Source organism: Denticeps clupeoides, chromosome 17 (assembly GCF_900700375.1).
Source record: "Denticeps clupeoides chromosome 17, fDenClu1.1, whole genome shotgun sequence".
NCBI lineage: Eukaryota > Metazoa > Chordata > Actinopteri > Clupeiformes > Denticipitidae > Denticeps > Denticeps clupeoides.
Window position 1 is genome coordinate 11763176 of NC_041723.1, and position 26861 is coordinate 11790036.

Sequence of the window (26861 nt, forward strand, 5' to 3'; positions counted from 1 at the left end):
TTGTGGATAAATGTATTTTATTCACATCTCATACATATATTTTATGTATATTTATATAAAAATACAGAATACAGTAGACGGACACCCAGACAACTGGGCCAAAACTGGGACTTTTTTTTTTTTGGCACCCTGACCAACTCCCTGACAAAGAGCCCCAGTCCTTGATATTCTTGGTTCGACTGTTGTTTTCACGATGCTGGAAGCTAAGAGCTGTGGTTCCATTTTCTTCGTTGTCCTGTTATGCTCTGAAACTACAACCACAAAAGATGCAACACCGAAGTACAGGGTGGCTTTTTATCACTGGCATTTATTACACATCGGGATGGTGTGAATGGATGCCAGTATCTGCAGGCTCTTAGGCAGTCAGGAAAAAAAGGAATGCCGCCACGTATCTTTCACAGCTTAAATCTGTTTCAATTCATACAACTCATACATATTGTAAAAGGTCTTCAAACATTATACTTTGAAGTCTAACTCATCTGTTGACGCTATCTTAAGTTTTTCATTTATGGGCACGGAAAAAAGATTTTATCCTCTGTTGGTGAAGCAGGACTTTACAGTCCATAATATCCATAGGTATTTTGCATCCAACAGAACAGCAAGTTTGAAGGACTTGAAGCAAAAAAACAAACAAAACAACAACAACAACAACAAAGACACACTTGACAAAATCATATATTCATTTTCTTTCAGAACTAAATCAATAGAACTACATCAAATGTGGAGTCTCATAGGACACTCATAGGTTTGATTGTTGCAGATAAAGGGAATAAGGATTTTAAACATGCCTGGTGTAAGGTGTGGCAACGAGGGCATATTGAGATTACAGGCTTTTTATTATACCAGGCTGCTACACTGCAAAATTTCATAGAATTTGAATGGCATTTAGAAAAAAATGGTTCAGACTCAGCCCTAGGCAGTCAACCTGATCATGGGTTTGTGACTAAGACCGCATTAAATGTAGGCAAAATGTTTTTTGCCTGGTATACAGAGACACCTGGGCACCAGAACTCTACTATTTAGGTTCATCTTACATTTAATGAAAACCAGACGCAACACATTTATGCCCCTCAGGTGATGCCCAGAATGAGCAGAAACATGATTCCTTGGTTCAAAATGTTTGGTGTGATAAAAGTGTAAAAGTGTAAAAAGTGTAAAGACATGCCATAGGTTGATAAATATACAGTTTTAATTTTGAGGCCTGCATCATTAGGAAGTATAATTATAAAGACAGTCTAAACGCTTGCGTTCTCTGATATTTTTTTTTAATATAAAATGTAAATGAATTTGCTTTATTAACCAGAGTCGATACATACATAGCTGCATGCCTGGATCTCATTAGAAGAACTTTTTCAAAAAAAAAAAAAGGCACAAGACAATAACAAGGAGTGTAACACCTGCCTTTTTTAAAACCATGTAGCATGCAGAGAACAAACAGCAGTGACGCCAACGTAATAGCTGTCTTATGTCAGTTTTGCTTTGATGTCCACAAAAAAGAAGGGTGTTTTTCAAAATGATGAATTCAGCTCACCAAGTAGCCATACCTCAAATACTTTTTCAATTCCAAAAACAATATTGGATAATCTCAGTAAAAAAAATGGCATGTTGCAGTAGACAGATCGGTAGCAGTTTTTAAGCACTAAGAGAGCATTTAAAGAGAACAAGAAAAAGGATTTGATATCATTATGGTTGTAATGTATGATTAAAATATAACCAAGTAATATTATGGTTGTGCTGATATCTGAGCTTTTTTTATCATTCGGAGTGAGATTTAAGGCTAATATATGCATACAGGTCAGGTTTTGAGCTATACTACTGTACATTAGAGTGTGTTTGGGTTTAGACCATAGTACAGGCTAAGATTAAGCATCATGGCATATATTTATATAGATCTATATATGAATTTTCATTAACTACATAATTAATTACATACATATCCATGCAGGAACAGTGAATTGCCTGGTGCTGGTATAATACAAAGGAAATAAATAAATAAAATCCACATGACCTAAATCACCAAAATAATACACAAAGCAGATGACAGCTTTCAAAAAAACCTTTCTGGTTCCAACACTGTGTATTGTCCAAGGGAAGCCCATGCCAAAGAAGTAAGGTTTGTTAGATGAAAGAACACGATGAAGACCAGTGCAACTGGAGGTAGTCATTTATACTTTTACTCCTTGACTAGAACAAAAAAAAATAAAAATAAAAAAGATTGTTATTAGTTGCTCGTAGTACTGGTAAAGTTGAGGCCTTGAAGCATTTGAAAACACAGGTATTCTTGAGTATGCCTGCTGTCATGGATTGGTGTTTTCTTCTCCAGATGATCCTATGGGATTGAGTCTAGATCCCACACATGAAAATGGTAAATATCCTCCAGCTAGAAGATAGACAGGAAAAAAAGTTCTGCTGCCCCATGAATATGCCATGATCAGCCTTGAAGAAGCTATCGCTCGGTCTCTGAGGGATACACTTGTACCCAACACTCCTGCAGTTTATTCATCACTGATATTTCGCAGCTCAGCTCGGGAGACCCAGGACGGTCTTTCACTGTAGAGAAATCTGTTCTTCTGTACAACAACCTGCACAAAAAGAAAAAAATCTTAGCATTGACTTTATGTAGAAGCAAATCAATAATGAAGATACACCACTAAATGTAAAATGATCTCACCAGTATATATTAAGACACCGTCAATTAATTATACTGCCTCTATCATGCTCAACCTTTTCCTGGAAAAGAAAAGATAAAACTTTTGTTCTTCTGTTCACCAATTACTGAAACATTATGTCAGCACAAAGTAATTTCTGGAATGATTTACTTTTCCTCTGATATTTGATTATCTAATGGTGGTGCGCTGGCTTCCACGCCTGTGATGAGGGCAGGGTCTCCTGTGTTTCTCTCCGTAGGAGGTGTATTGCTTCTGGTCCTGACCTGTGGAAAAAATAAAGCCTACATTTTATGTGTGATTCATCAAAAGTGATGCTCACTGTACATATATAAACAAGAACTAACCTTCCACATGAACCCCAGCACAATGGCAACGAGCGGAATGAGCAGCAGCGAAAACAGGCTTCGCTTTACATTTTCTGGGGGAAAAACACACAAACAGACAAATGTGAAACTTTACACATGCACAGCAATATCAGCAATAATAAAGCACTAATAGAAACTGTAAGTGATAAATTGGTTGCTGCAGCTCTTCCTGTGAGACGGAGGACATTCCTCACACAACGCAATGGATTCATTTTGTACAGCAGAACGCAGAACTTTGTTATTTCCTTCAACATATGTATTTAGCGCCACGTGAAATATTTGTTTTGATTGAATTAGTCAACTTGTCATTAATATCTATTAAATTTAACATTGTTCAGGTTTAATGAAACAATGTATATGCTTTTCTGTGAAGTGGACTTTTGACACTGGAAAATTACATAAGAAACTCTGCAATCTGCGATTGTCTTGCAGATGGTACAGTTTTGTTCAAACGGCTGTGTGCTTGTCCAGCGTTTCCAGGGTCTAATGGCCATTTTCATGTGTTAAGAAAGAAGAGGAGCTGGGCCAAGGCAAACACTGAAACACAACAAACGGGCTGACTTCCTTGTGAACAAGGGGACTGAGCCCAGGGTTTTCTGAGAAAATAGAAGAAATCCCTAAAAATAACACCCTCACGGGCCATAAATGTACCTTCGTATACGCTTCACTTATACAAATATCCAAGCAAAAACTGAACATGTCTCTGTTGTTTTATGTGGTGCACTGCACAGTGTAAATGTAATATTATTACAAAGGTTGTTTCTCCACATGAAACATGTTGCTTGTGAGTGACATTTGACGGTCATATGTGCAGAATTCTTATTATGGATTAAGTCAAAGAATTAATCTAAATTGAACTTGCTCATCATCAAACTACATGCACGATGTCTTTCTTCATCGCTTAACCATGCATGTTTTATTGAAGGCAAAAACTCTAATGCGTATTATTGAACTTTGTAGAATGAAAAGTCAATCAAGTTAACAAGATTATCTGATTTATTTATTATGACAAACTGGACACACTGGAGGCTTTTCTGGACCGTGCATTCAAATAAATGTCAACTTCTTTTCCCGGATGCCCTTTAACTTGAGAGCGGCTCGCAAATCTTTCTGGCCCCGTCTCTGTGCTAACACAGGAGCTCAGGCTAATTTGCACATGCTCTTCAGACCCACAGCCCGAGCTCCTCTGGCCTTGCCAACATCAGCTGCGGAGCCAAACGCAGCAGATGGCACAAACCTCCGAGAGCTCAAGCGAAGATGTGCAGTCTGCAGCATGCAGCTTAGACTCAGTTAGCCACCAATGGCACCCTGCCATCCAGAAGGTAGCCATGGCTTTTCCAGACGTCTTGGCTTGTCCATCTGAACCCTCATTACATTAAAGGGCCCCAGATGCATCTCTGCAGCCAACTGTAGGCTTGAGCCTCAAAGCATTACTTTCAACTCTTCCATCTAGCGTTCTCCTTTGCCAATCCCATCGCTGCCAGACGTGTACAGTAATGTCTCCGGAACATGGGCTGCTCAAGCCTGCCAGAGCATTTGCCCTAGGGCCAAACAGCAGATGGCACCAAGAGATGTGCATTCTGCAACCCGCAGATTAGACTCTGTTAGCAACAAATGTTGCCAGAGGGCAATTACAGGCCTGCCAGACAACCTTAGTTGTCCTTTTAAACCCTCGCAAGCGTCATCTCTACTATCGGATTCGAGATTTTGCATCGTGTCCGGTAACTTTGTTGCATCGGCCAAATGCTGTTCGTTTGAAAGCAATGCAGATCGTGTGAAGGTGACGGTGATGTCATTTACTGTTATGCAATTGTTTACGGTGACAGGAAAGACCTAATTCATTTCTGCACTTGATATTGGAGCAGGACTATCTTATTTGCTAATCATAGTGCAATCCAGGGAGTCTGGACCAGGAGGCCGTTTACAGCCTCTGCTGAGAAGCGGCTGAAAGCCGAATTAATTCCATCATCAGATTTCCAAAGGGAAGCTTCCTGATCTGAGGGTGTTGAGATCAGGCTTTCACCTTCTTCAGTCTTTCATTACTTTAAACGGCAGTCTGCCCTGTTGTGCTGAAGTAATATTGTTATTATTAGAGACACATTTACACATTTTGAGACCTGAGGCTAGAGCAATAAGTAGCTTGTTGTGAGAACAAATTTGTCCTTTTTTGCTTTTGTTCTCACTCCGTTCCTTCTTCTGTACTGAAATGGTCAGAGCTCACTCTCTCCAAACACCTCTGATGGCTGCTCTTGAATTTCTCCCCTTGATCATGTTATTTTTTAACATAAAATGCCAATGGATTCTATGCCCTAAAATCCTTGAAGTATCACTTGCGACAGAAGTCGGCAGGCAGCCAAGTTGTCTGCTAACATCTGACTTTATTCTGAGGAGCTTTTTTTTTTTTTTTTTAGCAAAAAATGACTCTTACCTGAAAGTAGAGGTTGTGTGTCTTGAGATTCACTGCCTGGGGAGAGAAAAGGAGAATTGGGAAGGGATAGGAAGATGAGGGAGAGTTTTAATGCACTAAGATGAAAACAGGCCATTGTCAACCACTAAAAAAGTCCATCACAGCCTTCTTTTATTTCTGGCTAACAAAGCCAGAGAAATGGCCGACGCTTGGGAAGATCTGGAGATTGCTGTCTAATCAACAAGTTAACAATTGGGTTTTGACTCTTTTTTTCCCCTTTCATGCTGTCCGCAGAGGGACAACTTCTAGGTTCTGAGGCTCAGCTGCAACGGTGTCATAAAAGATCTAACAGACACTAACTGCATATCATGTTTTGTCCAGTGGATTTGCTTGAAAAGATGCAACCCAACCCACTCAAGAGATGTGACCCAAAAAGAGTGTGTCTGACAAGAAGATTTCTGAAATTTCAAAGTGAACATTTCTAGGAAATACCTCCGTGGCACTCATATGCTGTCAAAATGTTTAATTGCACCCCTCTCAGATAAATAAGACGTTTTTTCCCCTGTTTTCTTCTGTGTGTCAACCAGTGGCTTATTAAGCACTATAGGAAGACATTGATTCATGCAATTAAGTATGTGTGTACTAACAGCGTTGCTGGTTACAGAACACATGCACACACACACACACACACACACACACACACACACACAGGCAAGTGTGCAAACAATTAACTGTTTATACTCAGCCCAAGTATTTAATGACATCACCCCTTTTTTCTGTTAAAGGCAGCTTTATGTTTCTGGTCAACACTCCATTTAATCAAACCTCACATATTGCATTTATGGGTTATTTTAGTTCCGAAAAAAACATTCTGACAAGAAGATTTCAGAAATCTGAAGATTCTAACAAGGAAAAAAAAAAGGAACTTAACACAGCACATATGTGTTGTTGCAATGCAGCACGCGTCTTCTTTGTTTCAATGCAGCATGCGTCTTCATCGTTTCTCAAGATTACAACATGCCCCAAAATGCACCCGATTCTCCAATGTGCACTCAAGCACTTATCCCAACACATCCTGTTCTGTGCGATAGATTTAAGCTTTTTCTCATCTCACTATTCTGAGCTCACTCTTTGCTGTGTGTATGTTGGTGGGGGCAAGAAAAATGTTGATGCAGGCACATTAGATTTTACAACATGAACCTAAAATCCCTCATCCAAGCCTTTGTTTTAAAAGATTAAAGCATGATGACGGGGAAAAAAAACCCTTACTTAAATCCCAAAAGCTACACATGGTGTTTATTAAGAGGTTTCATTAATGTACACTAGTGTGAAAAAACAACACAATGAACTATTATTGCTGGACAAGGCTTCCATGTAGCTGGAAAGGTGCCTGCCGAAAAAGAATGAATGAAAATTTCCTAACAGTGTCTGAGTACTTGCAGCTGTCTACTGTACATAGCATGAGCTCTTCTAAATGTTGAACGTTGGTTAGGTGCATGAATTAAGAGGGTAGGACTTAATATAATTGCACTTTTAAGAAATAATGAGACTATAAGGGGTCATTTAAAATTAAATGAGTATATAATTTATGTTTAGATTCATGGCATATTTTTAGACTCCCTTTGTCCAAAGCCACTTACAATCAGTACAGGACAGCCCCTCTGGAGCAACTCAGGGTTAAGTGTCTTGTTCAGGGACACAATTACAATAAGTGGGGTCAGAACCTGTGACCCACTGGGCTGCTACCACCCTATCGCATATTTCAGTATTTTACTTTACTTTACTTTATTTAGCAGACGCTTTTATCCAAAGCGACTTACAATAGGAAGACACCAGCAATTCTCGTTCGATTTCTATAGAATATCGAGTTTACAAACTAAGAGCCCTGATAAGGCTTAGACTTGTCAGTGAAGAGCATGCTCGGAGATTGTTGGGTGCTAGACTAAGAAAAATTATAATGTATTTATACATTTTGTATTTGTTTGTGCAATGTGTACGCATGTGTGTGTGTAAGTGTTAGATTTGTCTGTAATATTTTTGGAATAAGAGGGTTTTCACCTTCTTCTTAAAAGTGGTGATAGTCTCGGCTAGTCGTGTGGAGGAGGGCGGGTTGTTCCACCAGCCAGGGACAACAACGGAGAACAGAGATGATTGGAATCGGAGACCCCGTGAAGAAGGAATTTTTAGTCTCCTTTCGTTTGCCGATCTGAGAGAGCATGCAGGAGTGTAGCTGGCTAGTAGTGTGTTGATGTAGGAGGGCGCAGTTCCATTTACAGCCCTGTAGGCAAGCATCAAGGATTTGAACTCAATGCGAGCAGCTACCGGGAGCCAGTGGAGGGAGGTAAGAAGAGGTGTAACATGGGTATATTTTGGCTGATTGAAAATGAGACGGGCTGCCATATTTTGGATCATCTGGAGTGGTTTTATGGTGACTGCAGAGGCTCCAGCCAGGAGAGAGTGTGACCTGTAAAGACATGGACTCCAGTAGACCTCTGAGGTATGCTGTGGTATCCAGTACATCCCACCACTGTTTCTTTGATGTGCCAGGGTGCATTATCATGCAAAAATATAGCACAGAATGATTCCACAGACTTGTCCTTTTCCCATAGTGCATCTTGGTGCCATGTCTTCCTAAGGTAAGCAAACCCCTCAGGACGTCCACATGACGCAAAGGAAAATGTACCTCATCAGACCAGGACATCATTTTCCATTGCTCAGAGGTCTACTCCTGATGCGCACATGCATATTGCAGGAGCTTCTGGCAGTGGTAGCACTGGCACACTGACTGGTTTGTGACTCAGTAGCCCTGTCCCTAAAGAAACTGTGATTCACCTTTACCTTTCTGTCAGAACCTGCATGAAATTTTTCAGCTATTTGAGATCAGACAGCACAGACCAGCCATCTCTTCCATGTGCATCAATAAATGTTTGTCTCTTGCTGTTACTTGATCAAAAATGCATTGAGGTACTATATAGAGTGAACATCTGTAATAAAATCTAATAAACACCCAATTCATCACCTAAAAAAGTGCATTTTGAAAGTTTTTGTTGAAGTGAATACTCACTGATGCCCGTTGAAGGATACTGCATTTTTGTTGTATTTGTTGTGTTTGTTACTGTGGGGCAGGGCGGGGGTTCACAGTCTCCTTCTTCTCTTGAAGAGTTTGCTGTTTCAAAGAATTCTTCAACAAATTTAAAATAGTGGAGTGTTGCCCATTCTTCTTCTCTGTAATGGCACTCAAACTCCAACATTGTATCGTCCTACAGGGAAAAGAAAGCAACAGACATGAAACAGACATTTTCTAAATGTCCCGTATTAGGCCAATGAAATGAATCCATTCGCTTGAAGGACTCACCAATGAGTTGCCAATGTGATAGCGCATCTCAAGCAGAATTTGAATAAATGTGTTTATATTTTCCTTATTTGAGGAAATGTTTCCAAACTTGTTGGCGAGGTCCTTCAGGCTCTCCTCCAAATGGAAGACATTAAGCTTGACCCAGCACATGCCACTCTGAATGGAAACAGCAGTGTTACGCTGATAATTCTATGCAACACATTCCTATTCGCTTTCTTTATATAAGAAGAAAATAATTACTCACCTCGTCTTTAGGAATATATTTTATGGTGATCTTGTAATCTTTAGGTATATTTTGTTTCTAAGAAAAAATTGAAGGAAACAAAAATCAATAGGAATTTGAACTTTCTTATGGTCATATTTAGCAGAATTTGCAGGTTTTAAAGCACAATATATAAATTACTATATATTATAGAAGAGTTACTCTGCATTTTTACTCTAACGGCACTTATTCCCCCAAGAGAATCACCACCAGGTTGTTAATGGTGGGTAATTGTCTCATTATCATAAGAACAGTCATTCTGCATGAACAAATTCTATAATAATTGGTGTGTTTGGCAATAATAGTTTTAATGATCAACAGGTGTTTACAGCACATGTTGAGAAATTAGTTCTGTGATGTCTAAAGAACCAACAAAACAGCCAACTTCAAGATTTAAAGTTTTTTTTTAGATTTTAGATAGATTTCATTCATTCATTTTTAGAGAATTCATTCTCTAAAAACAGCATATAACCATGCAGGATAGCATTTAAGAAAGCCTGACCATTATGAAATCTGACAGCACAACACTTAAAACAAAGAAGGAAGCCAAAACTAAAACTCTGTCTGCAGCCGCATTGGAATTTCATATCCATTAGAAAACACATACAAATGCCAAATAGATAAATTCTGTAATCAGCTTTCTAATCTTTTTGTGTAATCTCAATTTTGGCCAATATTTCAGTTGTTTCTTCGAAAGTTCTGCCAAATTTGAATCAATACTCCACTAGTTCCCACAGGCTCATCTTGCTCATATTGCACATGTTATGCGCATATTATGTACAATAATATTAATAAATACAGGACAGAAATATAGATTTTTATGTTACATTTAGCACCAAATCATGCTGCATTTTCATGTAATATTTTAAATTCTAGATAATTATGAATAATAATGAATATATATTAATATTTCTCCCACTTAAAATTTTTAACTATTTGTTACATTGCAGTCATTTGCTAAAATTGTTTAAGTAAATTTTTTCTCATTAATGTTCATACAGCACCCCATATTGATAGAATAACCCTGAATTGTTGACATTTTTGCAGATTTATTAACATAGAAAAACTGAAACTGGTCCAACGTATTCTGACTTTGCTAGGATGCTCATATATTTAACTCGGGCGCTGTTCATTTGTTCTGATCATAATTGAGATGGACACCTTCATTTGAGTCCAGCTGTGTTAGATTATACCGATTGGATGGACAGGCCCCACCCTTATCTTGTTCATAATCACCTTTTTTCCTTGAGATCAAAGGACAACGCCCCCCTCCTACATCCCCCGATCTCACCTCACGCAGAAAGGTGACAAAGTCTTTACAATTGGTGCGTCCCGCTTATGGAACCAGCTACCACCTGACATTAAATGTGCCCCTACAACCTCTGCTTTAAAATCTAATCCAGGCTTAAAACTCACCTGTTCTCTTTAGCTTTCCCAGCCTTTTAAAGTTTTTACTCTATGTTTAATTTTATATTGTTTTCTTCAGCCTTGCCCAATTTTAGCTTTACTCTCCATTTTACTTTGTACTTCTTGTGTATATTTGTGTGGCCTTTTATGCTCGTACAGCACTTGGTGCAGTGGAACTGCTGTTAAAGTGCTCTTGAAAAAAGTTGACATGACTTTTAATCCATTGCTATATATTATCTCTATTGTTCTGTTGAAACGAAAGTAATTTTCCTCAGAAGAGAATCTCATCTACGGCTGTCTTGTTTTGAAAAATACCTGTGAATTATATTGGTCCGCCACAATACCGCAGCCAGGTCATTTCACGTAACCGAGCTGTTAGCTAATGTGCCAGCCTACATGCAGTTTTCATCTGGCGCGAGTTGCAAGCAGAACATTGATGATGTCGACGGTGTCGAAGTTTCCATTTTGTTTCTTGCCGCTAATTTTATACAGATTCACAGCATTTATAGCCAGAGGTGAAAATGTAGTCAGACCGATGACATGTGCAGTGTGGTAAAGCGGGGCAATCGCCTGATTAAAAACATTTCATAAGCACACAGCCAAATTTTTTCTCATGTCTGGGCTCTGTCAATAGGCAGGGCATGGAAAACAGCCTGACTGAATTAAGTAAATTTTAAAAGAGGACACACACAGTTTTTCATACGTGGGAAAAGAATTTGGATTATTTATTTGGTGTGTTGAGGGACGAGGAGGCGGTAAGGAGTGGCTCATACTTTCAGCTCCCCTGTGTTTCTTAAGGGCTTGTATTATTAAGTATATCATTTTAATTATGATTTAAATGCTGAATTTGTGCATTGTGCCATGAGCAGATGTGCCTCTAAAGCCTCTTAATCCAATGTCTTACAAGCAATTGGAACAATAGCACCTAATAGCACATCACAGTGTTCATTTAAAAAAAAAAAAAAAAGTATGCTTTTATGTCCAGCGATATTGTTTAATCCATACTTAAAAATAGGGCCATGAGATTGCAAATACTAACACTGTAGCAGAGGTGAAGCGTACTATTTTCAGATTCTTTTTAACCAATTGAAAGGGCAACAATATTATTTAATCATTAAAACAGAAACTTACCAACACTGAAATTTTCTTGATGTCATCCGTTATAGGGTTACCAATTTTACTTGAATAAGCAGCAACTGAGATGTAGAGCAATAAATGGACACAAGTGCGTATCCAAATCTGGAAAATAGAATGCATGTTCACATGAAAACCGGAACAGAATATATGCTGTACAAAGATAGTATAAGGCCTGTGCTAATATCCCCTTATGCTCCTATGCCCTAATGATACAAAATATGCCCGTAAATGTTAGTCCTCAACTACACACAGCTACATTCTTAACCCTCAATCTCTGCTGAGATGCTGGCATGAAGATATAAGTTGCTGAAGGTGAACCGTTACAGCTTACAACTAGTCTTTTTAGAATGAGACTCAAATTAAATGCACATTTTCTGTAAATATGGTTCGTAATAGTGTATTGGGCAGAGAACCTGGGCATACCCTATCAGACTTTCCAGTGTGCAAAATGATTAAAAAAAGACAAGTACGCCAGTACGCCAATCTCACGGCAATATCACAGTTTTGAGTGAGTACCATTTAATATACATTTTAACAATGAATGCTAAAAAACATCACATCAACTGGGCCTTTGGGTTAATGAATTTGGGATGAGTTTTCAAGAAAATGGACAATTGAATATAGGCAAAATAAAGCTTTTTTTAAAACTTTATTTAAGGGTGGGAAATAAAATAAATATTTGGCAATATTTTAGCAGCAGGCAGGTTAGTGCTCATAGCATGCTTGACATATAAGTGTTCATTTTACAAACCGCTGTCAAATTTTATTGGCTGACTCTACACCTTTTTCAGCCCTGACCCAGCGGTCCTGAAGCGTCACTTTAAACTATTTGTGCATGACAGCAGATGCATAACATAAAACACATAAAACAAACCAAAGCAGAATAACATAGACAGAGCCTTCAACCTGATACCCAGGCTTTAAGGCAAGGAAACACTGATGCCTTTGATGCTACGGGGAACAAAAGGAAGACAGAACGAAACACACTAACTGAGATCAACAGCCATCATAGAACAAACAAGGACCAGAATATTGGTTTCCTGGGGTGTGTTCAAAAGAAGATCAGGTGACTGGGGATGAATATGGAGAGGAGCCCAACCTAGTCGTGACCTTTACTGTAGGCTGCTCCGTTATTCCATCCAATCTAATAAACAGAATCTGCACTATTATCAACATGCCAAATGATTTGACAAGAATTTCAGAAAGAATCTTCCCATACATAAAAAAATTAAGACAAGGAAAAATGTATAAGATTGCTAGATTTATTTCAGACCATACTAACTGACATTGCCCACAAACAATGGGATAAAATGTCAAATAAAGTTTGACAATGTCATATATAAAAGAAATGGCAATTGTAAAAGACCTTGGGTTCATTTCAAAATAGCTAAGAAAATTGGACAATGGGGCTTACCTTCCATTATAGATTATTAGATTATATAGGATGCACAGCATTATAGATTATATAGGATGCACATCAGAAGAATATTGAATATAAGGTATCTGTCCCTATATAGGCTATTGTAGTTAACAGCAACTTGCAAGGATACATGGGGTAGTAGTAGCCTAGTGGGTAACACACTCGCCTATCCTATGAACCAGAAGACGCAGGTTCAAACCCCACCTACTAGCAGTGTGTCCATGAGTAGAAATAGTGAAAATAGTGAAATAGTGTTAACCCTGAGTGTCTCCAGGGGGACTGTCCAACCTTTGAGTCTGCTTCCTTAAACAATGCCCCGGAAAAAATTCACAGATTTGCCCCGGACAAATTGCACTGTGTGCACCGTGTGCTGTGCTGCTTTGTATCACATGTGACAATCTCTTCACTTTCAATAGGCCACCACTGCCCTATTTAATTCAGATTTTACCCCACTAAATTTTGGGACTGTATTGATAAAGGAGTAATGCCACTATGTACTGTAATAAAATGTCTGATAGACTTGTTTTAAAAAGCCCACAATTTAGACTACAATGTAGCAGCAATGTGTTCATAAAATTAATTTCTGTTAAACCTTAAAACACATTTGACCTCATATATTAAAGCAAATCAAGAAAAAGAAGTAAGGATTACTATGTTCGAGGAAGAATGAACAAAGGCATGGGAATATGTATGAAATAAAATGTATTAGTTAACAAATATGTCGAGTTGGAACCTCTTGAGACATTTCATTACATTTCATTTTGTTTTCACAAATCTGTAGGTTTTATTGGAGATAACTCCCACCTTGTAAATAGTTTTTTTGTTAGGTTTTGCTGTTAAATAGAAATGTGGACATTCATTGGAAATGTGAGTAATTTATGCAGCTAATTCCTACCACTTTTCAGTAAGTCAATGCCATGCCCTGGGCGCCTGCTTAACTTGGATCAACATTTGTTGTAAATGTCAATACTCCATTTAACAATGATATCAGAGGCACTACATTTTTAGCTTTTACGCACCATTTAGACAAAAATATATTATATTATTCATTATGGTATGGAAAAAACACAACAATACATTAGACATCTTTCGTTTTTTATGCTTATGCTGAAAACAAATAGCAGAGTCTTGCTGTAAGGCTTTTAACATTTAGTGGGGCAGTGGTGTCCTAGTGGGTAAGGAAGCAAACCCGTAATCGGAAGGTTGCCTGTTTAAATCCCAAAAGGTGATTCCAAGGTACCACTGGGCAAATCATTGTCCCCAGATACTGCTCCCTGTTCAGTGATGGGTTAAATGCAGAGGACATATTTTGCACTGTGCACCATGTACTGTGTTTGCTCTGTATTACAATCACTTCCCTTAATTTTACCTCTAAAGACATCTCTGAATCTCACAGATTCACAGACACACTTTCTTTTTTGAAAAACTGAGCCATCGCAGTTTTTAGAAGTGCACTTCCTGAAAACACATTTCTCCAGAGACAACAACTATTTTCATAGCACTATCTATACACCATTAACCTTTACCACCTGTCTAACATTGAGGAGATCCTCCCTGTGCAGCCAAAACATGCCTGACCTGCAGAGGCATGGATTTTATATGGACCTAAGAAGAATACTTCCCACAGAATCACACTGCCTCATCTGGCCTGCATGCTGCCTATAGTGCATCCTGGTTCCTTGTCATACCCAGGTTATGACGGGGTTGTTGTAACATAGTGGGTAACACACTTGTCTATGAACCAATAGACCACAAAATCACATGTTCAAACCCCACTTACTATACCATTGTGTCCCTGAGCAAGACATTTAACACTGAGTGTCTCCAGGTGGACTGTTCCTGTAACTACTGACTGTAAGTTGCTCTGGATAAATCCAGTCTTATAAATCGATGTATTACAATTTACATTTTATGATCTGGCCATTCAAAAACCATGCTAAACAGTACAAATTGTTAAACAGATCTGACTGACCAGGTTTTATGTTCTGCCTGAAGCTTTACTTAATTTCCACCAAAAATTTTGCTTTTTAAATAATATTGTGCAATTAAATGAGCTATTAACACCCATATGCATCCATCCACTTCAAGGTTTGTCTCCTGGGTATGGAAGATACAGCTAACAATTTTCTATAAAACCCAAAGACATACCTGATGTGACAGTATTGTGAACACTCCCCAGCAAGTAATTGTGTCCCCATGTGAACACAATTACATGCTGTCAGTACCACTCTGTGCTGGCTGTCCATTCTCTTCTGTACAAACACACCCTTATGAACTCAGAAAGTAATGTGCCTAACAAGGCTAAAGTATACTGCGTTTCAAAGGAGAAGTATTTTGGTGAAATTCAATTTTTGCACAAACTAAAAGCAGTTGGCATCTTTGAAGAAACTGTAGTTTTGCTTAGTAGGACATCTGCTTTGTGCCATACAGGGCCTGGACTGGTTTTCCTTTTCCCGAGTGTTCAATCTGCCAGTAGTACCAAAAAAGTGCATCAACCTATTAAAAGTATCATTTTATATAAAACAAAAAACAAAAGTATTATTTTAAAAGGTATGCACCAGGCGCCATCAATTCCCTCCTGAAGTTACCCATAAACAAACCAAGATGGCCTTCAGTTTGCAAAGAATATACTCATCAATGTGTTTACTCTTGAAAAGACAAGGCACCACATGGTGTGTAAAAGGAAACCAAATGGCCTTTGTCATGTCATTACTGGAATGACAGTCCCTGCAGAGTTCTGTGAAGACGTGGAGTGCAGCCATTTGCTTTCCAGGAAATTTGTATGACACTTATTGCAAACAAATATCACTACAAACAAAACAATATTTAAAATGTTCCATAATTTTCCCTAGAATATACTAATGCATTTCTGAGTCTGGAAATGGTATTGTAAGGGTGGTAGTTGCCTAGTGGGTAACACACTCGCCTATGAACCAAAAGACCCAGGTTCAAATCCCACTTACTACCATTTTGTCCCTGCGCAAGACACTTAACCCTGAGTGTCTGTAACTACTGATTGTAAGTCGCTCTGGATAAGGGCATCTGATAAACGCTGTAGATGTAAATGTTACTGTAAATGTACTGAAATAGTACTACTTTAAACCGAGTCCTGCCATCTACATAGTTACTATGCACTATACAAGGATTATGCTAAACCACAGTTTGCCTTCCTTATTGCCAAATCTGGGAACCAACGCAATGCAATTCTACAAATAATGCAATGTACTGACTCAGTCAGTCAGAGAACATGGACATGCCAAGAGCAGTTACTGCCTCTGGAAATGATGTTAAACTGTACATACTGGTTTAAATGGTTTAACACCTACTTTATAGGCTTAGCACTCTGTTTGAACCAGTGTCGTTTAAAGCAAGCTGAATAAAGTTTTTCTGTTTTGAAACTGTCTGGTAATTATTCGTGAGAATATCAATGCTAGATCAAATACTTGACTTTACAATGCTTCTATTTAGATTGTGAAGGTATGGAATCCAAGGAATGAGAAAAATTAATCTGATGTCTGATCAAAAAAAAGTTACAGAAAAAGTTCTGTAACGTGACTTATCTGTAATCTTGAACATTGGGTGAGACATGATTGTTTGAATATTCAAATATCAAAATTTCCCCACTTTTCTGTGAAACAGGGCTTAATGTAAAACACCTAATTGAGTATAAGTCAACCCGTAATACAAGGTGATACCCCTTTTCAAAATTAATTGAAACATTCATTTTGCACCATCTACCAGTATTGCATTTTTGTCTAGACCCTGAATGTAAAATAACACCACCATTATATTATTATTCTTATATTCAGACAAATGTGGTAAACCCTTATTGGATATGATATTTCTATGCACAAATATCATTATCATAAAAATTAGCTGTCAATATCCGGATGATACCTGGCACTCCAGGCCAGGTTTTCCTGACGTTCCGTGTTCTTTTGTGTACTTGTTTTTTTTTAGGGAAAGGCCAAAATACCACTGCAAAGAATTAAACTGCCAGAGTTGACATGGGCTTGCTCTGAAAAATGATTGTGTTCATTTAGACACAATTGGAGGTATTTCCACCTGGGGCAAAAAGACAAAAACAGAGACATTTTTGGAAACTTTGAAAACTTCAAACCCTCTGAAACATTTCTATCATAGGATGAGTGAGTTTCACCAGATCACACAAGTTTCTTTCTGAGTAGTTATAGGAAATCCCAAACAGATCTACAGATGGATGAAAAACTCATTCTGGATGGAAAATGTGGAAAGCACAGCCAGATGAGCCCGCATTCCACATGTTTCTGCCATTATTCACCGTTAAACGTGGACACAGCGAGGGTTCTGCTGCCTGCTGCAGGCAGCCTTGCCCCTCGTGACCTGGCATCTTGTGTTTCTGAACTCTGCTGCCAGTAGCAGCTCGCCACCCAACCCACCTCGCCTCCCACTCCGTAGCAGGAACTGATCAACTTTTAGCTTGTGGAGAGGAGCCCTGGGTAGTTTGTCTGCTCTCAAAGTCCTGATCCACGTCAGCCTGCTGTTTCACACTCACACTGTGCGCATCCTGTCAAAGGGTGGTAGGCTCCTCCTTTTTTTGTTTTGGCAAATTTCTAAAAGGAGGATGGTTGAAGGGATAGCTCTCATCTCTAAGGGCTTGTAGAAGACAGAACTATGTTATAAAATCCAAAACTAGAGGTTTACAGAGACACTTCTGTCTAGGCTACTAGGGTGGTAGTAGCCTAGTGGGTAACACACTCGCCTATGAACCAGAAGACCCAGGTTCAAATACCACCTACTACCATTGTGTCCCTCAGCAAGACACTTAACCCTAAGTTGCTCCAGGGGGGGGACTGTCCCTGTAACTACTGATTGTAAGTCACTCTGGATAAGAGCGTCTGATAAATGCTGTAAATGTAAATGAAATGTGAATGTTTCCTGCGCTTTCCTGTCTACCGAACTTCTCACTTGGCTCACTTGGAGAAAATGAGTATTGTCATTGGCGACACACTTTGCTTTTTATTTTTTACTTTAGTGTTTGCCTCTCTCAAATGTCTCATGAGAAGTTAATGCACCAGTTCCGTTAAGATTGTGTTTTTTGGTTGCAAATTCTCATGTTCTGAGAGTCTCTTTTCATGAGGGTCCTGCGTCTAATTTCTGCCGTGTGCTTTGTTCTGTTTATTATTTAACTTTGTTATGCCCTTGATAACATTTATGCGTGAGTGTGGCATTCCCTTGTTCCGCATCCCTGTTTTCATGCCAGTCCAAAGGATACCAACATAACAGTTCAATATGTCACTTTACAAACATTGAATACATCGCCCAGCTGACAGGTGGTGCGTGAGACAAATCAGGTCACAAAAGAGCAGTCATGCTAGATTCAAAAAATGTCATTTAATGACATGTTTATGAGTCCCCTCTGACCCTGGTGTAATTACCTGCCTTACTTGCAGTGATTTTGCTTGCCCTTAGGTGTTAACATGCCCTCTTGCGTTTGTTCGTGTTTTGTGTCTCTGTACATTCTTCCTCAGCGATAAGAACATTTTGCCACTTGACAATTTCTGAAAACAATGGCACTAAATGTAATTTAAGATGATCAGACAAATCCAGAACAGAGATGGAGCCTCAATGCCCAACCCTAACGCTGCCCATGCATCAAGGCACAAATCCATCTGGTGCTCTTAACAGCACCATTCCCCTTTACAATGCATGACGTTCCCGAACACTGAGCAAAACATACATATATACATACCCACCACAGTGCTTGGCTGCAACTGATGCATACAGAGACACTTCAGCCTCTGGAATAGAAATAATTGCTTGTAGTTGCAGTTCAAGTGAACATTCCGAGTCAATATGCAAATAAATGTAGGCACCAACTGCATGCACTATCCTTAGAGTACATGGAAGAGTGGAATTCATTGCCCTGCACTGGTAGGTAAGGCGAGAGACCTTAGCATTTTAAGAGAAAGGGGAGCACAGAAACTGTACATAAGAATCCCTGTAGTGACATTATAGATAAACACATATTACAACTAGGGATTCCAAATATGATAAGACATTCTTGAGTGCGTTCAATCATTTCATACATGCTATATTTCAAAATACATGCACACAAGTATCACTTGCTAAACTAGTGCATTTGACACTTCTCATGGAAAGCATGGTATTTACAAGAATATAAAAGTTAACCAGCATTAAAAACACCCCATCCAACATATCATGCGGACTACTAGCAGCTCGCCCACTAAAAGAACAAAAGGCCAACAACCCCCTGTTGACACAGCACCCTTCACATTAAAGTAATTTTAGGACATTCAAAATCATTGTTTAAGTGCAGACATACACACTTTATAGTTTGCACTAAAGTAGCATTACCAGCATAAATAGGAGGTATTGTACTGAGAGGAAAGAGAGATTAGTGCATAATAATGCTGTTCACTACATCCTGCTTAATATGCTGCAGAGCTGAATGTAGAATAAACCGGGCTAGTGGAAATTCAGCAGGATTACACATTTATTCCGTCTGCGATCTCCTGGACAAGGTACATTTGGAGTCGCATGTATCATAAAACTGAGAGAATATAGAACTGGCAGAAAAGAATTTCCTCTTCCCTCAATAAATCAAAATTTTATTTCATTACGTCTAGAAGCTTTTTTTATTGTCCCAATGACAAACATGCATAAATCACAAGTTTATCCTGAGAGCAAAATTAATAAAGTCCATCGCTTTTGCAATACAATGACAATCCTATTAACAAGTATAAACTACGGTGACACAATGTGGCAGTGTAAATCTGACATTTATGATAGCAGAACTAACTTTTTTTTTTTTTTTGCCATGGGGCTGCCAGCATCTTGCATTTAAATTTAGGGACTCACATGACCCCCGGTCTATATAATTCGATTTTCTGCAATAGAGGATGTTTAAGGCATTGTGAAGAGTGACAGATTAAATTATTGAAGAGGACTACGGTTTTGTTACACCACTCTTTGTTTGGAAGAGCTAAATTTGAAAGTACACAAATTAATCTAGTAGAGCAGACTTATTCAATCACAGCAAACAGCGGTCTGCTGTCCTCCTGGAACTAGAGAATGCAATGTAAAAATACTTAACTTTAAACTGATCCATGTTGGAACCCATATCAGAATAGACGGTGCCTACATAAAACAATTCTATTTCAGGCAAAGTGAGGAAGCGATTTAGAAACTTTAGAAACCAACCACCTGAAACCGCTTAACGGAAGATTTTTCAGTTAAAGGATGGGGGGGGGAAATTTGTCCAGCATTTTTAAGGCTACGTAAAAGACATACCATGAAACACACAGTAAAACATTTACTGGCACTTGACCCCTACTGACATGCTTCCTGCAAGCCTCTGACCCTTTGTCCTACCTGAACTGACCGAGCAGAAGTTGGAAAACTTTCATATGATCTTGAAGTGTGGAATGGCAGACAGGCAACGAGTTTTAGTATTAACAAAACAAGAGCCTTATGTCTTCCTTATGTGACATCTTTTATCCGCAAAGCATAAGGTGATTTGCAGGTTGCAATAAAAAAAAACAACCATTATAAATAAGACATGATATACTTATGACTGAGTTCAAGTTACCATAATTTTAAAGGCCCAGGATTGTGTGACATGACATGTAGAAACATTACTCGGGAGCAATAAAGGATTTCAGTGCATATCATAAAAAGTAAAAGATATTGTGTTCACTGTAAAACAAAACCACGGGTAAAAAAAACATTGAGACATAAATAGTAATAAAAAAAAAAATTATCAAAAAGAAGTCACATCTTTTGCCTGTAACTCTACCAGGTTCAGAGTTATTGAGAGACACTGACAGACATTTGTCTCGTCCATTACAAAAACACCAGTATGGGTGGTGATGGCACTGCAAAGAGCGTTTGGTCCAGACCTGTGATCAGATAATGAAAGCAAATTACTTGGGGATCAAATCTCAGTTTTCTACTGTACTGTGCATTCTAATCAGATACATTAAGAGCTAAAAGCCACTCACTGAGCAACTTTGCTGAACAAGCAGACAAGAATGTGAATGTCTAATTTAAGGTGGACTAGTGGTATATGTACCTTTTTTAGGGTGTTGATATTTTGTTATTAGAGATCTAATGCCATATTTCCTGTAAAACATTAAAATCCCATCTATTGTATGTAGTACTTTGGTTTAGAATGGAATCAATGATAACAAATCTGAGTACATATAACTAGCAAATGCTTGACACCCACACATACACATGCTCTAGAGGGCACAGTGTATAACACCTTCATATGCTTTACAGAGGAAACAGCCACAAAGCCAGGCCAAATGTGACTGGCGCTTTTACTGGGGTGATGTGTTGAGGGAGTCCAGGTGCAGGTGGAATCCGTGGATGATATCTGATCGGGTTGGCCACAAAATGAACTTATAAAACCTGTGTCTTGTCTTGTCTTGTCATCAGTGATTACGTGATCGTTTCCACCTATTTTCCTGTGTAAGAAAGCCTTCCATGTCACCATGACCAATATGTAATTCTGACCTTCAGAAGGAGACACACTAGAAGAGCGGATGCAGATGTAAAGCCATTAACCTTTAGCATTGTCCTCATCATGTATAGCAGACAGGCTGATGGGAATACTAATAAATACTGCATACCACAGACAGACGCACGTACATTTGCACATGCTCAGTAAAACACAGGCTCAAGCACAGGATTGGCCATCATAAATTTCAAGGCTGAAAAACCCATAAATGTGCCACCATGTGTTGACTTGACGGAACGTGCATTGGACCCGTAATTACTGACAGCCTTATGTGTGAAACAGAAATGACTGCAGCCACAAAAGAGATCAAGATGGTGAAAGAAAGCTGTTGTTTTAATTGATTGCAGATTATTATTTTTACTTTAGTTTCTTGTAGCCTTCAAATAGGCGCATAGAAACCTTGCCAAACCAAGAGGTCAATATATTTCTTCTCTTTTTGCAACTGCAGCCCTTTGAGCCAATACAGTTGATGACAGGCTGAGTCATCATCAACAGACCCTCTGATTGTTAGAGATCATTAAGCTTTCCAGACATGGATTAGTGCACCATGCCAACCACAGAATAATCTTATTTACAAAGTCAGAGCTTTGCGAGAAACAGAAGTGTTACAGAACACAGACAGAGAGCCTCTCACATGAGCCTGTTTGACTAGGAACACAACAGTAGGATCTAATGATGCAGGGCAGGGTTTGTAAAAAATGCCAGAAATGCACAAATTAGAGACTAAGGTGGGGCAGTTCTTTGTAGTTTTTGGCAAAAGAAATATCCGATTTATTGATCTTATGTCTAAAAAAAACTTCAAATTAAGTTTTCAATTTTCAGTACTCTCTTGACTACCGAGCCTACAGCCTGATATTGTGTGTTGTCACAGCTCTGCACAATCTCGATGGATTTCTTCATGCACTAGATTTGCCAGCAGATGTTCATTTAAAAAAATGACAAATGTTCGATTTCCTGAATACTCCCACTAACCGGACGTTCACCAGCAGTAATATAGCCAGGACACATTGGCGCACATCATAAATTGATTTTGGCTCCAGAAATTGCACTCAGTCTTCCTGTTTCCACTCAGGTGCACTTACAGAGTCTCCAGTTAACGGAATAAACAGAGATTAAGGTTCCTCATCTCGCCTTGCAAAACCAGCAAAACACGTCTCCGCTCTCTGCTCAGAAATGTGGCGGTTATTGCACAGCTATCACTCAGTCAATCAAATTGAAGTGCAATAATGAAATAGTAATAATGATTTATGTATCCACTTGATGGTAGATGTCGTTTCATGTCTATATTCGTTTTTTTACCTTTTACATTTTTATGCCTGAGAAAATGGACCAAGAGTCCGAGTGTTCAGAAGTCTAAAATTCCTACAGTACAGTACAATGCAAAATCTTGAAAGCATTAACCAAACATACCACTGATGCACACACACCTTTCTTACATCACAATGTCAATAATTGCATGAAAATTGCACTGATTAAAAATGTGTCATTAACTGCAGACCTTTTCAAGTGTCATATTTCCTCATTACATAAAAAAGACCCCCAGCTGCCATGTTAAAGCGACAAAAGCAATTTTACCGGGAAAATATCATGATAGAAACAATCTAAGAAATCACCCAAATCAATTCCCAATGATTCTGTACTATATTTAGTGCTTTACCTCCACCGCTGTGGTTTAGAATACTCAAGTATGCAGTAGGTCACTTATAGAGTATGGATTATGCATCGACTTGCGTTTACAATGATAAGCTTGAATTCTTAAGGTTGCGCCAAAAATGGACAACCCACAGAGTAATTCAATCCATAGTCTCATCAGCACTACTTTAAATGGGGGATAAGGGACTGAAATAAACCCATACATAGATTTTTATCCCACAGAGACAGTTAAAGGACCACCCTGTAAAAAAGCACACCGAACATGTCTTTAACCACATGACATCAACATTAGTTTCTAACTGTAGAGCATGCCTGGAGTTATTAAACAAATAAGTCATGTGAGACAGGCAAGAAATCTGGTCGTGGCTGATTTCTGGTTTATTGTACCTGTTTAGCTTTCACCGTAACACTAAGCGATGGCAGTAATTCAATTAATGAAGCTCCCAAACTTGTTTCAACTGGCTTGTGACATTGGCGGGCTTCCCTCGGGGCATGCTGCTTCTCATTTCTCCCACTCCACCACTTGCCTTTCGGTTTTGGACTCTGCACCACCAAAGGGGGGACGGCATTATGACGTAGATTACAGCTGGACTCTGAGATCAGTTCACAAAAGTTCAAGCCTTCGCTGTGAGCAGGTATAATAAAATTACACATTACAAAAATTCAATGAAACCCTAAATCACCTCAGTTACACTGGTTTCACCATAACAGCTCCGGTTCAAGAAAAAAAAATCCCTGGCCTGCTGCTGAATCCTCTCACAAAACAGATCAAACCAGGTCAGATTAAGCTTTAAAGAGAAAGAAAAAGTTGTGACACTGAACGTGACACACGAAGCCTGTGGATGAATCTCTGTGTCCTGCACATGCACGTCCACTGTCTGCTAAATGCTTTCCTACAAAATCACTTTGAAGCGGTGGATCCTGCCGCCCCACCCCCCATCAGCTACAGAAGAAGAATTCCAGCCATTTAAGTGGTTGGACTGGTCATATACCGTCACTAAAAAAAAAAGTTATTAAAATGGCCACTTGAACAGCAGATCTCCCGCCAGATCCCACAGTGGCCCTTGCCAGCATGTTTTCAGGGCAACTCTCTGCAAACCAGGCCTAGACGGTTGTAACGTAGCAATACGCACTGGCCAGAGGTGCTGCAGGAACAAGATCGAGGATCACACTTCACGCTCTGTACATCAGCTATAACCGCCAATAACCAAACGCATGGCCTATTACCTGCATAATAACAGTTTCAGTGATTAACCACAGAAGCACTCACAAGACACAGAAAAAAAAACACGATTAGACAAAATCTACGGTCAAAAATGATGTAGAATAAGCTAATTCTGAGATTTTGCCTGTGGCCTACATCAAACACAAAGGGTGCAACTCCAGCCTTCGATTTAATACCTGCATAGATTTTACAGCCCGCCCACTTCTTGCAACAAATTCCTCCGTCAACCTAAATGTGCCTTGATCTTCACGTGCCGAACGCAATAAATACTAACCCTCTCAGCACCTCCTTTTTCCTGTTTCATACCTCCACAGAGACGGGAGTTTTTTCTGCACCGTACACCAGATGACAGCCAGTAAAGCAGTAAAGTGATACCCTCTTACCCTCCTGCCCTCTCTCTCTCTTTTTTTAAAAGACCAAAGCAGCGTGCAGCCCTTTAGCCAAATTAATAACAACATGTAATAAGTCTGTCAGTGGCTAGACCTTTTTCCCCCCCCTCGGGATCCAACCAACCAACCCGAGTCTTGTTTTTGCAAAAAAAAAAAAAAGGCGACAACCTGTGAGGCACGGAAGGGAATTCCAACACAAGACACAAGCCTAATGCAGCGCGAGATATCGTTATCCTTCGCCCTCGCCACAAAACAGATTGCTGCCGCCTTGCTCAATTCATGCAGAGCCCATGCCAAAGACACTTGTTCGCCAAACACCTCTTTATTTATTACCTTCACTGTCATTTCTTGATCTACCTTCAGGCCATCTCCATTGAGACAGCTTAGTAACTGAATAGGCTTCTCAGATGAAAGCTTTTCAGGTTAAAGGAAAGTGAGATTTAGCATTAACGAAACGCACAAATCTGTCAGTCATCGGAGGAGGCCGTTGGCAGAGCAACTCAGTGGGTACCCAGAAATTCCTGGGATTGTGGTTCGAACACCCTGCCTGGGTGGAGCTTCCACCTTCTCGTGAGCCTCATTCCTCAGTCTGGCGGTCCAGCCTCTCCACACTGCCCCTCTGCGAGGGTGTGCATCAAGGGTCTGTTTCTGGCTCTCACACGCTATATAATCATTAAACCATCAACATCGGACTTCTTTTATTTTGCTAAAAGGACAAGAAAAACAGGACTGCATTGAAATGGCAACAGCCTTAACATAACTCATGAAAATATGCGCTCATCATTCCGCCACGTCGTCCACATCCGTTGTCGGTATGATATAAAGAGGGCATTGTGTCTGAGGACCAGGTCATATATGTTAACAAGCCCTGGAAAGGTTTTACCCGGAAAAGAGATGTTAAAAAAGATAATAAATTATGGTAATTTAGTAAGCTGCAGTTCCTGGAGCAGCACCTGTTTTTGGTTTTCCTGGCATTCTGATCTACAGTCGAATGCTACTCCCCTACATTTTGAGATAAGATTATGTATGATTGATCTGGTTTTTGTGCGAGGGGAGGTGTAGATTGAATTATCGTGCGTGCGCAATTAGTCAAAATAATGTATATTATTTTTAATCCTTTTCGAAAGAGTCGTGGAATTCTGCATGCACAATTAAATTCATCCTTGAACATAAAATACATACATATATATATATACACACACACACACACACACACACACACACACACACACACACACACACACACACACTTTTTTTCCTAATTAAACGAAGGCGCGAGTGGAGAATCCAACGAAAAAAAAAAAAAAACGCGCGCCGTCAAAGCCCCAGCAAACCGGTCAGCCGCCGGCAACTCCCCGCCCCGACACCCCCGGGGTGCTCAGTTTCACCCCAGGCCGGTATTTCAGGAGGAACGGTCCTGAGCCCTGGCTAATCCCCGCGTCCGCGCTGCGCGGCCGGTCTACGTGGACCCGACAGCCTGCTTGCGTAACGTTTAAGTAGAACCAAAACAGATTACATTTACACATTATAAAAGCGACCACCCCACCCCTCTCACCGCTGCCTTCTACGTTTCTGCTGCTCCATAATAATAGTAATAATAATAATAATAATAATAATAATAATAATAATAATGGTGGGATAATATTCCCTGACATGGTGCGTAATGAAAGGCTGCATCGCGGCGAGCGCGCAGTTGGTGAACTTACTTTTGACTTCTTCATAGGGAACGAGAAGACTAATTCCACCGTATGCAAAACCCTATTTTATTTTACTTCTGCGGGCAGGAAAAGGTCTCGTCTCTTCATCCCGCATGAACATATCCGAAATCCTCATCTGCGGAACGCGACCAGCGCCGAAAAGCCCCCCGAGTCTACGTGTGCGGCGCAGGTAGAGATCCAGCCAGACATCACGCGCCTTTTGACGGTCGCCGCTTTTAAGCGCGCCCCTTTTTATGCGCGTCCCGCCGGGCGCCCGCCCACACGGTCCGCGGGCGGCTTCCCACGCAGGACGCGCCTCGATCAGAGACCATGCCGGGCCGTGGAGACGCC

The 26861-nt window shown here is 39.7% G+C and overlaps 1 protein-coding gene across 1 annotated transcript; it reads right to left on the reverse strand.

Annotated features, from left to right (window-relative positions):
• Positions 1–26861, reverse strand: kitlga (kit ligand a). The gene is made up of 10 exons (XM_028959019.1): positions 26520–26861; positions 11597–11704; positions 9041–9097; positions 8797–8952; positions 8506–8701; positions 5463–5498; positions 3014–3087; positions 2820–2932; positions 2672–2730; positions 1–2582 (listed from the first exon to the last, which is right to left on the reverse strand). The coding sequence occupies exons 1-9, from the start codon at positions 26532–26534 to the stop codon at positions 2700–2702; spliced, it is 786 nt and encodes a 261-aa protein (XP_028814852.1). The 5' UTR covers positions 26535–26861; the 3' UTR covers positions 1–2582; positions 2672–2699.

What these genes read in the sequence shown, in the direction of transcription:
- kitlga (XM_028959019.1), bottom strand. An exon ending in TCAAGAAAATTTCAGTGTTG is followed by an intron (nt 9,098 to 11,596) that starts GTAAGTTTCTGT and finishes ATTTTTTCTTAG; the next exon opens with AAACAAAATATACCTAAAGA. An exon ending in ATCACATTGGCAACTCATTG is followed by an intron (nt 8,702 to 8,796) that starts GTGAGTCCTTCA and finishes TTTTCCCTGTAG; the next exon opens with GACGATACAATGTTGGAGTT.